This window comes from Mixophyes fleayi, chromosome 12 (assembly GCF_038048845.1).
Source record: "Mixophyes fleayi isolate aMixFle1 chromosome 12, aMixFle1.hap1, whole genome shotgun sequence".
NCBI classification, from domain to species: Eukaryota; Metazoa; Chordata; class Amphibia; order Anura; family Limnodynastidae; genus Mixophyes; species Mixophyes fleayi.
Genome location: NC_134413.1, coordinates 53,097,575 through 53,112,056, shown reverse-complemented (window position 1 = coordinate 53,112,056; position 14,482 = coordinate 53,097,575). Strand labels below are relative to the sequence as shown.

The window sequence follows — 14,482 nt, the reverse complement described above, 5'->3', positions numbered from 1 at the left end:
CCCGGGTTTTTGAAGCCGGGTTTTTGCAGGGTCTCGGAGCGTCCCAGGTCAGAAACACCATTCCCGGGTTGACCCCATTCATACTGCACAAGTGTGTGCCCTGGCAATTTGCGGGAGTCATCACCAGAGCAATTTTCATTGTCTCATTGTCTCTCCCTCTCTCCCCCCCCCCCCCCTATGCAAAAACCCAGGTTGCACCATTCATAGTACAGGCAACCCGGGTCCGACCCGGGGATTACCCCTTGATAAATCCCGGGTTTTTAGACCCGGGATTTTTCACTTGTACCATTCATACTGCACCAAGACCCGGGTCTTTTGAGCTCCACCCGGGAAAAACCCGGGATTTTGGTGCAGTATGAATGGGGTATAAGTGGAGAGAAGTGACAGAGGCGATATAATTCAAACGTTTAAATATATAAAATGTATTAATAGGAGTTCAGGAAGGCAGCATTTTCTTTTAAAGAAGAGGATTTCTGGGGCTCATTTTAAAATTGGAGGAAGGAAGACTAAGAGCTGATGTAAAGAAGAACTTAAGCCTTAGATCTAAAACTCTTAAAAAAACAAACACCTAAAGAAGAGTAAACTAGAAACCTGGGTTCTTTTCTGATATTAAATTCTGTTTCTATGTGTGCAGCTCTCTTATTCTATTTTTCTGTTATTTTAATAAACAGGAAAACTAGTACAATAATCAGAATGTCCTTTTATTTAGAGGTATGACTTACATTTTACAGTTGATTTCAAAGTATAGGAGTATAAATAGCATTAATGTCACCAGAACATCCTAACAAAAGACATTATATTAAAGCTATAATTGATAGTGCACAAGTAACTTAATAACGGATTAAACCTGTAATTGTAGCATCTTCCAAGCTGCTAATTTGACTACTGGAGCAATTTAACGCTTAGGTGCAAATTCAATTAAGCGTGAGATCCCATTGGAGCCTCGCTTGATGTGCTACTGGTACCTACACCACTTCTTATTTTTCTTTGGAGGTACAAGCAAGAATAATCAATGTTTTAGTACCCCAACATCCCGCAGAGTCTCAAGGCTCCAGCGGAACCTTGGAAAATTGAATCTCCCCCCTTAAACTGAGCGGATTCAGCCAGATTACTTCTTGCATGACTGGAGTCAGATCGAGCACACAAGTTAACAGCTGATTTTCCACCCTCAATTACCAACAAGCCAAATAATTATCCAATTAGTTTGTAATATTGGCTCACATGCTCATTATAATAAACTGCTAAGCTTTTCTTGCTGGAAAGGCATACTGTTCAAATGTGACTCTAGCCTTATCAAGCAATGAACATTTTAAAAAAACAACATATAAAGCAATGAGGTTGCATATCCATGGAAAGCATACATATCTATTCCAAAATTGGTAATATTTCACCCTAAAGTCTCTTTAAAGTATGACATGCTAGGTTGCTTCTGATTAAAAGCGGATACAATAACATCCCTTTTACAGAGTCTGCACTCTAATGTTTGAATGTTGTTTAAATTATCCTACAAACACCAGGTTCGGCCCAGATAATTTTAATGTAATTATATAAAGTCGGAACAGTTCATTTTCTACTACATATTAGATCTCAAATTATTTTTAAAAAAATCTATGGGTTTAACATTCATTCTTGAGTGCCTAGGGATGCAGTCATTTCATAAACAGATTTATAACTATTAACAACCCAACACCATCTCTGACCCAGCACAGTGTCTTTGCATGGGGTTCAGAGCTGCCTCTTAGCATACTTTTCTGTATCATCTTGTAAACCAGATATGAAAATCATTTCAATGTTGTGGTATCTTGCAGGGCACCAAGCTTTGTTCACAGTTCATCCCTAAAGCAAATGGAAAAAAATAAGAATCAAATTTATTATTTCAGTCTACCAGTCTTATACTAGAGACTACTAGCAATCTGAAACTACTCCCGAAAATGATATTCTGTGATTAGGTACTTAAATATTATTTCCTACTGTATAATGGATTTAAAGAGGTTGTACTGCTATTTAGGCTCATTTCCTTCTTGCCCATGCCACAATCGAATTGGAAAGCAACGGGAGCAATCCACTCTGAAAATACTGCAGTCAGGGGGAACAGGGCCATCTTTTCCATTGGGCACAATGGGCAGCTGCCCGGGGGCCCCACAGGCATGGATCTTAATGAGAATAAATAATCCTGCAAAAGGAAAAAAACCTGCAAAAAAAACCTACAAGGTTCACTGAGCAAGTACATCTATCTATCTCTATATATCTGTATCTGTATACATCTATATCTATATCTAGGGGCCCTGGTGCACTGCTTTGCCCGGGGGCCCATAATGTTGTTAAGATGGCCCTGAGGGGGAATCATGCCTCTGCTGCTCAAATGGGCGGCAGTATAAGCCACGGGTCATAGCAGAACACCATATAATCATGCATACAGAGGTGTGCTAGTACAGTGGCTGTCTGCAGTATTTATATACATGTTTAGAATGCAGCATGAGCAGGTTCTCTCAAAATGGTTGCCTGAATCAGAAGTCAAAACATATATATATATATATATATATATCGGTCGTCAAAGTGGGGATGTATACGGTGGTATGCCATACCTCCACTTTTCCTACTGTCTTCATTCCATTCACTTATATTCCCATTACCTTTTTCAAACAGTTACTATGGCAGAAAACATTACTTTACAACGAGACTTTGGACGAAAGAAAATTATCAAAATCTTTGGAGCAGTTAAATTTACTGCTCCAGAAATACATGATCTTGGTCTATTTACAAACATTTGCAGTTCTTACTTTGGCCACTGCTTTTTTTTGTCTGTCAGAGGAACATACATCACACCCATTAAGCGAACTTTTGTGATGTTCCCATCACTATCTTTGTCGTATTGCTCCATAACCTGACTTCCACCTTCTGGTCCCACAGGTAAAATCAGCCTTCCTCCTGGCTTTAACACATTCAGCAGCTGGTCGACATAAAACAATATTGTGGTTACTAATTGGTTAAGTACATGCGATAATGGCTTTTATTTCAATAACATGGACTGAGATTTCAGAGTAAAAATAACAAATGAAAACTAGATCTAGCAACATAAATTGTCCAATGCTCTTTGTGGATGCTACAGCCATTGTAGTAAAAGGAGGCATATTATCAATAGATCTTCTTTCTTACCTTCTTTCCATGCAATCAACTCATTGGGGCATATTCAATTGTTAGAATATCCCGCCACGTTAAAACTATTACCGTTATTAGCCGCGAGCTGAAATCCAGCGAGAAAACTACCGTAATAACGGTTTTTACGCGCACTATTAGCGTAATAACGGTAATTGTGCACACGCCGCGAGATTTTCGGCGTTTGCCGACAAATGAATATGCCCCATTGTATTTCTTTCCATCAAGTGCGTTTTCTTATTGCATTTCACTGTTGCTCAATTCATGCCCCTTGCCTAAACTCATTTTTATCTACTTTTCTATTTCCCCAAACTTCTAATTTAGTCCTTTTTATTCTCCCTTATTTCAACACCCTTTGTATTCCACAGGTTCAGTTAATTTATATTTGTCCACATTTTTAACTTTACTCAATAATTCTCTCATTACCCATCTCCAAATCTTAGTAGGAAACAAACCTATTTGATGAAATGTGACCTCAAATACAGCTCCCATGCAAACAAAAGAGTAGGAAAGTAGTTCTGGACTAAAAATGAATTCCATTCATTTATCTAGGTAGTCAACATTTGTGGCAACATAGAAAATGTTATCCGGTCAAAAGGTTCAACAGTTTACATATATTTAATACATTAGGAGGCTTTTAGAGATGTGTGTATGTAAGGATAGGTCAATTACACCAGTATAAATGGGCATAAAACACAATGATGTGTTCTGATAAACAAATAACACATCAAATGTACTTTTTTTATTAAACATATGTGGGTGTGCATCTATGCAAGAGCTAGGCAGTCAAATAGGTGCATATACACATCTCTTAGATACAATTTGGCAAGACCATTGTGAAGGAACAATCAAACATACTCTATTCAGCGCTGCATAATAGGTTAGTGCTATATAAACTAAAATATTATATTTTTAGAAATATCTTGGAGTCCACATTTCAATTCAACAAACCTGTGAACAGGTTATATTTTATTTTTACACCAGGTAGCTTAGCTTACTTACAAACTGGCGGCTGTAATGTATTCTTTTTATTATGTGTTAAATGTCAAGTACAAATGCATAGAAACTGGATGACAATGATATATGCATTCACAAATGTGTTCAATATGCGTTTTTTGGGGGTTTTGGCATCTGTTTGTTTTTTTTTTTGTTTTTTTTAAGATAGGTCTGTGACAAATCAGAAAGTTTTTATTTTAGCCATACACATGTGGAAATCCATATGTAACAGTATCATATTACATATACAATGCATTGCTATTGGGATGAATGAAAGCTTCTAACTGCGTCAATGAAAGTCAGATGCACTAAAATGAAAAAAGCTTTAAAAAAAATAAATAACCCTCAAAAAAACACTGCAATGCACATTAAACGTACTTAAAAATGCAAGTATGTACTGTGACATTCATATTCATATAGTTCTTTAGAAACACATCATAAATGTTAACTTTTTATGCAAGTGTGTATGTAGCCTTAGACACACCAGATTCTCATTTCATTAACTGAAAACATCTGAACTGCATTATTTAGTTAATTGTGTTATTATCCTTAACCCATTAACACAACTTCCCTGTGGTAGCCGTGACCTACTCTCCTGTGGTTCCTGTTCCTCTCAGCGTCTCCAGACTACTTGCTGATCCTCTCAGCACCCGCTACATCTCACCTGCTGGCCAGATACTTCACAGCCACATCCGTGGTAAACCTGCCTCTTGCTGAGAATCGTAGTACCTGCTATCTCTCACCTGCTGGCCGGATACTTCATCGCCACGTCCATGGTAAAACCCAGCCATCCGCTGAATATAACACCTGTTATTATCTCAGATACTGGTCAAAAAATCATTGCAACCACCGTGGTAAATACCAGTCCTCCTTTGAACTTATCCACATCTCCTATTGGCCAGATCCTATCTCTCTACGTTTGTGGTGTCTACCACCTGCCTGCCATCCGCATCACTCCTCTGCCCTTAGGTTTTATCTCCGAAGCACCATGTCACGTTCTATTGCTCCGATTGCCAAGCTTCCTATACCTCAGTTGTATTCCGTTGTTCTGCCGCACTCTCTTAAGGACCGCGACCTGCGCAGTTGTGCTACTAAAACCCAAACCCTCTTGCGGGGGTCCTTGGAGAAGACCAGCCGCTGTGTTAGACTCCGCACCTCTAGTGTAGTGATAACTGCTGACGGAAATCTGCTAAACGTACAACCCTTGTACTTCTTTGTATTATGCTCCTCTCCCTTTACTTTAAACTCAAATACTAATTAAGTAAAAAAAAAAAAAAAAAAAAAAAAGTGTATTATATGGATAGTTTTTTTTTTTTAATAAAAAAAACCAGCATCAGTCCAGTGATTCCAATCTATTGTAGAACTTCCAATGTAATCCTGGTTGTAATGATAGTCATGCTTTCACACTTACCTCCTGTGGCACTGTTGCAGCTGCTGCGCCAACATGAATTGCATCATATGGGCCTTCTTCAGAATAGCCAAGTCTGCCATCACCAACTATAGAAATACAGAATGAACTTAATTATAGGATATAGTATTTCTGCTTTTTACAATATAAATACCCAGAAAGTGGGAGAACACATATGCATTATTCTGCCACCTACCCAGCCTGCGCCTGGGGAGATGGGACAGGGGCATTCTAACATAGGCAGTGTACAGTAAGAGTGTGTATGTGCAATCGCAAACGCATGCATACTATGAGAAAGATGTATATGCGGCTGAGAAAGCCACATTTGTGGGTGGTCGTGTCAGGTATAAAGAGCGGATAATGATGATGACGATGAGTGTTCACCAGGGAGCCCCGGCAAGGGAGTATGAGTTTAGCTGAAAATGGTGTGCAGGTCGCGGTTCTCCGAGACAGTCACCAGCGAAGTGATGGGTGAAGAGGAGTAATCAAACGATCTGGGTCAGCAACAGCCTGGAAGGTACACGAGGGAGATCCAGAGAAAGATCAGAGGAAGCCAAGAGTCAATACCAGAATGATCAAACAGGAACCAAATGATGATCCAAAAGGTAGGTCTGGAGAACAAGCCGGGTCAGGAGCCAATAAACAAGGAGTAGGGAGCTGGAAGCAGGTAAGTGGAAACAAACAGGAAGAACGCTGGAGCAGGTAGCGACTTGATACTCTGGTGCCAGAGCCTTCCGATTATGGATGTGAGCGAGCCCTGGGAGGGAATTTGGCAGTCAGAACCTCACTGATCTCCGATAACTGAGCCAAGGAGCATCCCATTGCTAGGCAACAGGACATGGCTGAACAAACAAGACAGGCAGCCGTCCACAGCACACAGCCGAAGTGAGGTGATGGCGCCCAACAACTTCTATGTGTGTGTTTTTAAGCTGTCCCATTGGAGCATACAGTCTAAATTCCCTAACACACACACACATCAATTTTGATAGCAGCCAATTATCCTACCAAACAGGAAACCAACGCAAACACGGGGAGAACATACAAACTCCACACAGATAAGGCCATGGACAGGAATTTAACCCATGACCCCAGGGCTGTGAGGCAGAAGTGCTACCCACTAAGCCACTGTATATTTATTGTATGCACATTTAGCAAGAGAAAGCAAAGACATCCAATTGTATTGTAGGTGGGGAAAGAAGGTAAATAATGCTCTAGTTTGTTTGGTGCACATTGGTCTGTCAGCGATAAGACAACTCCTCTGTCAGGGATTCAGGGAGACCATGCATTTTAATAATCTCTTCAAATAAATAAATAAATAAATAAATAAATAAAATAAATAGACCGTAGTAGCAGCAGTTGAAGGCAGCTTATGTAGAGGTGTAAAATGTACAATTTTCGTGAGGCAATCCACAATAATAAAGATGGCATTAAAACTTAGAGACGGCAGAATCTGAACATTATAGTCCATAGAAATGAAGCTTTCAAGTTTTTAAGGGATCTGTAAAAGTTGTAATAATTGTATAGGTTTGTTGTAATTAGTTGTAGCACAAGCACAGAAAGCAAAACTTTTAAACAAAAAGTTCACAGCTTATTGCCAGCCCAGACCACTAGTTCTACTTTTTCTATAAGTTAGAATTGTCTCTTCAAGACTTCAGTTATTAAATCTTTAGGTACAAGGACGGTAGAATGCCAGATCATCTTTGACCATGATTCTACTAGAATCCATAAATCAATAGGTCAGAAGATAAAAGCTTAACTTGTGCTTATGTTCTGGCGTTACCTTCATGCAGAATTCGAGGAGCAGGTTCCAACTTCGTATTGAACTTTAGCAAAATTAATGTCTAAATTAAAACATCCTCTGGCTTCACAATCAATCTCGTGTTTCTTAATATCTATTTCCCTAATTAAACAAGGGCACAGGAGTGAAGTGTGAGTTAGGTTGCACCACTAGACTTTCAGGCATATCATGGTAGGAAACAAAAACTTACTGCCTAGAGATGGGCAGATAGGGCCAAAATGAAGATGCTGGACTTCTACACAGTACATATAGAGTAGTCTGCTCCTCATTCTTACCACAGAGGACATACTGTAGTAACAAACTAACCCAATTTGCATCAGTTCCTGCTCCACAGTCAAATATTAGTGGGTTGACAGGCTCTATACCTCCAACTGAAAAGGCTTTAGGCAGACAAGACGTAGGTCAGGAGTTACCTGCTATTCCCACTAGTTTCCATCAGGTGTTTCTCTATTTGTACTGAGCGTTGAGTCAGAGACTTCAGAGATTTGGGTATTCCCACCTGCACCAGTAAATCTTTAAATCCCTCAGAGGAGATCAAAGCGATACTGGTTCTTATAGGCAGCCTCATTTCACTGTGTTTTGGTTATCATCTGCATGGCTGCATGGTAGAGATGGTCATAAACATAGAGGGCCCGATTAAGAGTGAGATGTACACCCGTTTGCGTAGCGTCGCTTTGATTTATTCCACACTGCACATGTTTATAAATTGAACATATGCAACTGTGGCTATTCAGATCTGTGGCTTTTTTGCCACTTATGACTGCTTAAGGTAGGGGTGTTCTAACGTAGCAATGTACAGTACTGGGAACTAGTCGCAGATACGGATGAAAAATAGGTTTTATTTGCGAGTGGTCAGTAACAGGTGTAAGTAGCGGATAATGAAGAACACGCAAAGTGCTTATAATTAGAGGTCTGCAAATAATTTGCAGACGCTTATTGAGACTTTAGTAGTCGCATGGCCATAGATTAAGATTTGCTGTTTGTTTTGTAGGAAAGATTTTAAAAAACATTGTATGCATGTCATGAGCCGCGGCTCGCTTCCTGCGCTCCCTGGCCGTCACCTTGACGACCGGGACGTCACTTCCGCCCAGTACCCGACCATTGCTAAGGCAACGGTCGGACGCCTCTTCAGCACCGCGTCCCGGCAATGTAGGAAGCTGGGCACGCGCGCGCTCAGTAGGTGCATTAATTAGTTCCAGCCTGTGGGCTGAATGAGCTGACATTAGCCTGCATGTGTGTGTGTGTGTGTTTCTCAGGGACAAGCCCTGATTGGTCTCCCCGAGTATTTAAGGCAGTGAGGTCTGCAGCCTCACTGCCGGTTATAGCGTCTAGTTTGCCTGTCAGCTAACCTGCTCCTGTATTGTGTTAGTGGAAACCTGTTGGACTGATTTCTTGTGTATGACCCCTGCTTGGATTATTGGACCCTGCCTGTTTTGCTCGTGATGCTGACCCTTCTTGCCTTTACCTTGGACCTTGCTACCCTGCCTCTGACCCCGACCTCTGGCGTGTGTTTATCGATTACCCTGCTTGCCTGTGACCCTTGACCTTGGCTATTGTACTGACTACCCGCTGCTTTCTACCATTCTCCTGGCCCGCCACTGTGGTCCTGCATTTCCAGCCCACACTACTCTCGGAGCCAAGTCCTAGGGGCATCCGAGTACCGGTGAGCGCGTCAACCTCTAAGGGAAAGGCGGCTGCTATAGGCGAAGATCTCCTCAACTAGTTCTGTGGGTCGGGGATCAGGGCCAGCAGCCTAACAATGCATGACAAAAGTTATTCCTACTTCAAAGCAATTACGCTCAGAACATATAAAATACGTTGTTATTTTTTGTAGATGTTCACAAGTTAGACATAAGTGTCTGAACAATGTGTCTGCTTTCAAGTGAACGAATCTGCTACTCATTCAGACCTGAACGTATCTTCAACTCTGAATTCAGTGTACATACACATTCACTTACAAATCTTTCAAACGCAAGTTCCACTTACGTTCCACTATGAATCAGACCCAAATAATCTTCTAAAGCACCGAAGTTTTGCACAAGAAGTTTGTCCTGGTATATTAAAAGTTGTGTCCATGCTAGGGAGTTATCTTTTACTAGAAAAATAAAGACTCCCTCTTTTACATTTTCCTTTGCATAAGTTCTGAGATTTAAAGGAAAACAGCAAGCAACCGTTTAAGTGAAAGTATAGAAAGGTTTAGGATGCCCAGTCAATTTCAAAGAGAACAGGATATTAAATTCATGGAATGCAGAGCTAGAGACAGATACTGGAGCATATGCAGGTTCTGACAGACCACTATGATTAGCAGGAGTGGATGTGGTAGGAGCGAATGCTTTAAGAGCTTGCACTTGCATGAAAGTTACAGGAGAGTTCAGGATCAAGTCTTTTACAGCCTTAGGTAATACTGCAGCTTCCATAGTTGTGGCTTGTAAACTCTGTAAGGGTTAACATACTTAAAAGAAAAAAGTAGATTTGCGGCTCACTTACTACCCCCAAAGTAGAGCATGGAGTCTGGTGCAGTATAGAGTAGAAGGAGTCCCATAAAAAATGCACAGCCTAAGGTCAGCATCTGTAATCCAGGTGACAGAAGTAACAAAGGCCAGGAGACACTTACAGAATGATTTTTCATGTAGCACACAAATACTTGATAGTTTATTTGTGCACTGAAATTTAAAGTTGATATTTGTGTGCTACATGAAAAAACAGTCCATATTTAACTTATGTGCAAAACATAATACTAATTTGCACCCCTTGCATTGTAACATGGTTTTGTCCAGGAGACTGAAATAAGAAGTTTCTTAAGCTAAGATGCTTAATGAATCAGGCCCCTTATCATTTTATTTATTTAGCACCACAGGATCCACAGCCCTGCACAATCAACAAAAAATAAACAGAACCAATGCCAGCAGCAGCTTCTTGCGTCTCATTCTGCAGACGTATCCCAGTTACTTTATGGAGGCAATGATGGATTACCACTAGGTCAACTCTTCCTGAATGTCAGGATGACTCCCTGAAATAGGGGTGATCTCCCTCACTCCCTGAAGAGTCTGGCATTCTCCCTGATGCTGAGCCAGTACAAGACGTGGTTGGCTTCGCCATCTGTGGCACGACGACACAGTTCAGAAATTGTGTATTACGTCCATGTATTGATGCCTACGCAGGTGGCCATTTTCATGGAGACCAATATTTAATCAAAGACTGACAGGTAAGACAACATGACTTCAGTAATGGAGACAGAAATGTAAGACACTTCAGTCTCTAAAGAATCATTAGCTGCTTTTCTTTAACGCATAGTTGGCTACTCTCCCGGAATATCTGGGAGACTCTCGCATTTCTGCGAGACCTCCCGGGAGAGCAGGGCAACCTCCCAGTCCTCGTCCCCGCAATAGATAAGTGGCAGGGGGGGAGGGGGCTTAATGACGCAAATATCATATCATCTTAGCCCCAAAATGATGCGATTCATCAAGTCCCGCCCCCGCACACCCACCTCCCCCAGGATCTCCCTGAAGCCAAGGAGGAAAAGTTGGCACGTATGCACTAGGTACTTTATGGAGGTAATGAATGATTTAGCATCAGGTGGCAATGCCTAAACTTAGAGAAAACATCTCTAAAAACAAGCAGCACCTTAAATGCAAATTTTTAATTACTGAATTTGAATACCATTAGACTTCATTCTACTTGAAGTGCTCTGTCCTGTGAAGAGCAATATATGCAGCCAGACAGACTATTCAAGAGCAGCAAGCAAGGCAAACCACTCTCTATGCTACATCACTCTGTTTCACTATGCCTTTATTATTTAAATCCAAATACATTGTTGAGATTAAAAATAAAATATATATTATTTATTTATTTTTAGTTTTTAAACAAATTTGTCAGTTTTTTACGGTTACATTTATTCCATTGGGCCAATTAGTTTATGTAAAGGAAAAAGTATAACATTTTGGGACATTGGGGAAATGTTAGCTTTATGATCTTGGCCAAATTAGCGATCTCCTCTGCCCAAAACCGAAGAATGATAATGAACTTACCAACAAACTTAATGCGCCCAGTGCTCAGTAACATTGGATCATCTCGCTGGACATTCTGAGTAGAGTCACGGACAAGTTGATCGATATGCTCTATGCCAATAACCTTTCCAGTGATGCCCACCTGAGAATAACACAATAATGGGAACAGCAAACTATTCTTCAGATTAATAAAGTGTTGATATGTATTAAGTTCTATTTACAAAACAGCACATAGAATAATGCATTTGTCGTCACTGAAATGAGTAAATACTAATTCTCTGTAGAACAACATTTTACTTGTACAGATATGACAAACATGCAAAAGTTATCTTTCTTTACTTATTTTTCTAGTGAAATTATATTCTGCTAATTTATAGTTCAAAATGTAAACTGCTGCAAATAATATTCTTCAAATATAAAAAAACACTTCTTTTGGGTTTCAGCTGCTGTTGTTAATAGTTGGTTGCAATAGGATCTACTTGTTTCCAGTTGTTTGCACCATACATTTATAAAGCATACTAGTTAAATGTCAGGCTAACCATTCTGGCAAAGCAGGCAGTGAGATATCCACTCCCAGAGCCGACATCCAATGCCCTGGCCCCCTCGACCAGCTTATTTTCTAACAACTCCAGTGCATGTGCATGCTGCAAGATAGAGAAATACTGATGTGAGGTACAGATAAACATTAGGCTTATGATGCACTATAATCAAACTGCTACATTACTGCCAACTGAATAAAGAGAAACATGATCTTCCATTGTGTCAGCTGGGCTTGGTGACTTGGGGATATATTTACTAAACTGCGGGTTTGAAAAAGTGGAGATGTTGCCTATAGCAACCAATCAGATTCTAGGGCCTGATTCATTAAGGATCTTAACTTGAGAAACTTCTTATTTCAGTCTCCTGGACAAAACCATGTTACAATGCAAGGGGTGCAAATTAGTATTCTGTTTTGCACATAAGTTAAATACGGTCTGTTTTTTCATGTAGCACACAAATACATGAAAGCTTATTTATACACTGAAATTGAAAGTTGATATTTGTGTGCTACATGAAAAAACAGACAGTATTTAACTTATGTGCAAAACAGAATACTAATTTGCACCCCTTGCATTTTAACATGGTTTTGTCCAGGAGACTGAAATAAGAAGTTTCTCAAGTTAAGATCCTTAATGAATCAGGCCCTAGAATCTGATTGGTTGCTATAGGCAACATCTCCACTTTTAGAAATCCGCAGTTTAGTAAATATAGCCCTTGGTTTTGTTCTCAGTAACTCTATCTTGGATTCCTTATATTCCATCTCAATGTTCAATCAATTCCACAATTCCAATTACTTAGCCATAAGAAATCAAGTGTGTAATTGCTACTCTCTATAGGCCACAGACTAACTAGTGCAACTCCTGGCTAATTGGTTCACCTTCACAATTCTATACGTAATGCTGCCATAACAATCATTCACAACAGCAATGGCAGATCTCCTGGTACTCTCCTTAAAGTGTCAAGATAACTGAAAAGGTTACTTTTATTTTTTAATATAACTTAAATTGTATATGTGTTCTTGCTGAGTAATCTTACTCTGATCTAAAATTTGATTTAATTTATTTTTTTTATTACCAATCAATTATTGCCATTTTCTGTGAAAATTTGCGCTAACTTGGGTACTGTTTTATTGGAATCTATACATTTCCTTTTGACTCACCTGAGCAATGAATCAATATGGCAGCCCATAGTAATGCTAAACAATTCATATCTATGCAAAGAAATTTCATTAAACAATGTGAGAATAATTAATTGTTCAAAAAGGAGCAAGATTAGGGGTGGATGTCTTTTAAAAAGTATTCTTTTTTAGTTTATGGGGTTAGCTTGGACACGAATGGCATGAAATGACATAAAAATAGGTCTTTGTTTTCTAGTTTTGGTTTATTTAACACAATCTTTCTTTCTTTAAACACCAGTTTTGGCAGTTTATTGTCTTTCCTGTTACAGCCATCCCATCTTTTCCCAGATGTCTCTATAGTCATACAGTTTTATCAGAACTTCCCTCAGTTTCCTACATTTCAAACGATTTTCAGCTGAAATGTAAAATGACAATGCATGGAAGACTCACCATGTGTGGTGCACTAATTGTAGCCTTGTACCCTGTGGGCAAGATAAAGATATAGTTAATATTTACCCTGAAATCCTCCCCAAGTCAGGTAGAAGAGGAGTTTTAAAAGAAGAATCTAGAAGTGAACTGACTGATTAAAATGATAGCAAAAGTAAAGTCTATAAAAAAGGGTGTTAGGTTTTAAAATTATTGTAACCTGAATAATTCTATTCATCTTGCATATTACTTTTCTCTAGGTATGCAATTACCATATTCTAATGTGCAATGCTCAAGTTATCATTATTATATTCAACACTTTGGTGAAAAGAAAATCTGCTTCTTACTCTGTGTGTCATCCTTCTCCACTGCTTGCAGTGACAACTCATACAATGAGATGGAGGGATAAATTCTAGAGAACCTGATAACCTAAACGTCGACTTCCATGATTAATTCAGCTCCTATTTCTTCATAAAATGTGCTCACCTTTTTCATATGAATGTTTTCTTAAGATTTTCTAACTTTAAGCATAATTCACTCTTTGAGATTTTGTGATTAGACATATTCGAGTGATCCCCTTTTCTTTTTTAATCTCATCTTCATTTTTTCCCCTTTTGTATATGTTGTTCTCCAATCACCAGTTCTACAATCAGGTTTGTTGCCACTGATTGAAGATTATTCTGTCATTTTCTTCAGTAAAAATAAATGCATTTTTTTTTTAACTCATTCAACTCAACATAGTTTTATTCATAGTTGCCTACTCTCCCAGAAAATGTCTGGGAGACTCCTGAATTTTTGGAAGTTCTCCCGGACTCCCGAGAGACCAGGCAAAAATTCCGGATCCAGGTGTTGTCGCTGTTGAAGATGGCGGGGCTAAATGCGGCATCGTGGTCCCGCCCCCTGCTGCGATTGGCTAAAATGATTGACAGGGACGGAGCCTAATGGCATGCCACATGTGGCCCCGCCCCCTTGACGGACCCCTTCCGGACAGCTGCCTCTAAAAGTAGGTAAGTATGGTTTTATTGTAATTGTTA

General features: G+C 39.6%; 1 protein-coding gene across 4 annotated transcripts in view; it reads right to left on the bottom strand.

Moving 5' to 3' along the window:
- Window positions 1–680: 680 nt before the first annotated feature.
- LOC142109012 (protein-L-isoaspartate(D-aspartate) O-methyltransferase-like) overlaps window positions 681–14,482 on the bottom strand; it is a 40,685-nt gene continuing 26,883 nt past the window's right edge. For all 4 annotated transcript variants that reach the window (XM_075192999.1, XM_075193001.1, XM_075193000.1 and 1 more), the window contains exons 4-9: window positions 13,473–13,504; window positions 11,905–12,009; window positions 11,387–11,507; window positions 5,564–5,649; window positions 2,781–2,950; window positions 681–1,836 (exon numbers count right to left, since the gene is read on the bottom strand). In XM_075192999.1, the coding sequence (XP_075049100.1) occupies window positions 1,824–1,836; window positions 2,781–2,950; window positions 5,564–5,649; window positions 11,387–11,507; window positions 11,905–12,009; window positions 13,473–13,504 (527 nt within the window). In that variant the 3' untranslated portion in view covers window positions 681–1,823. The remainder of the gene's footprint in view (window positions 1,837–2,780; window positions 2,951–5,563; window positions 5,650–11,386; window positions 11,508–11,904; window positions 12,010–13,472; window positions 13,505–14,482) is intronic.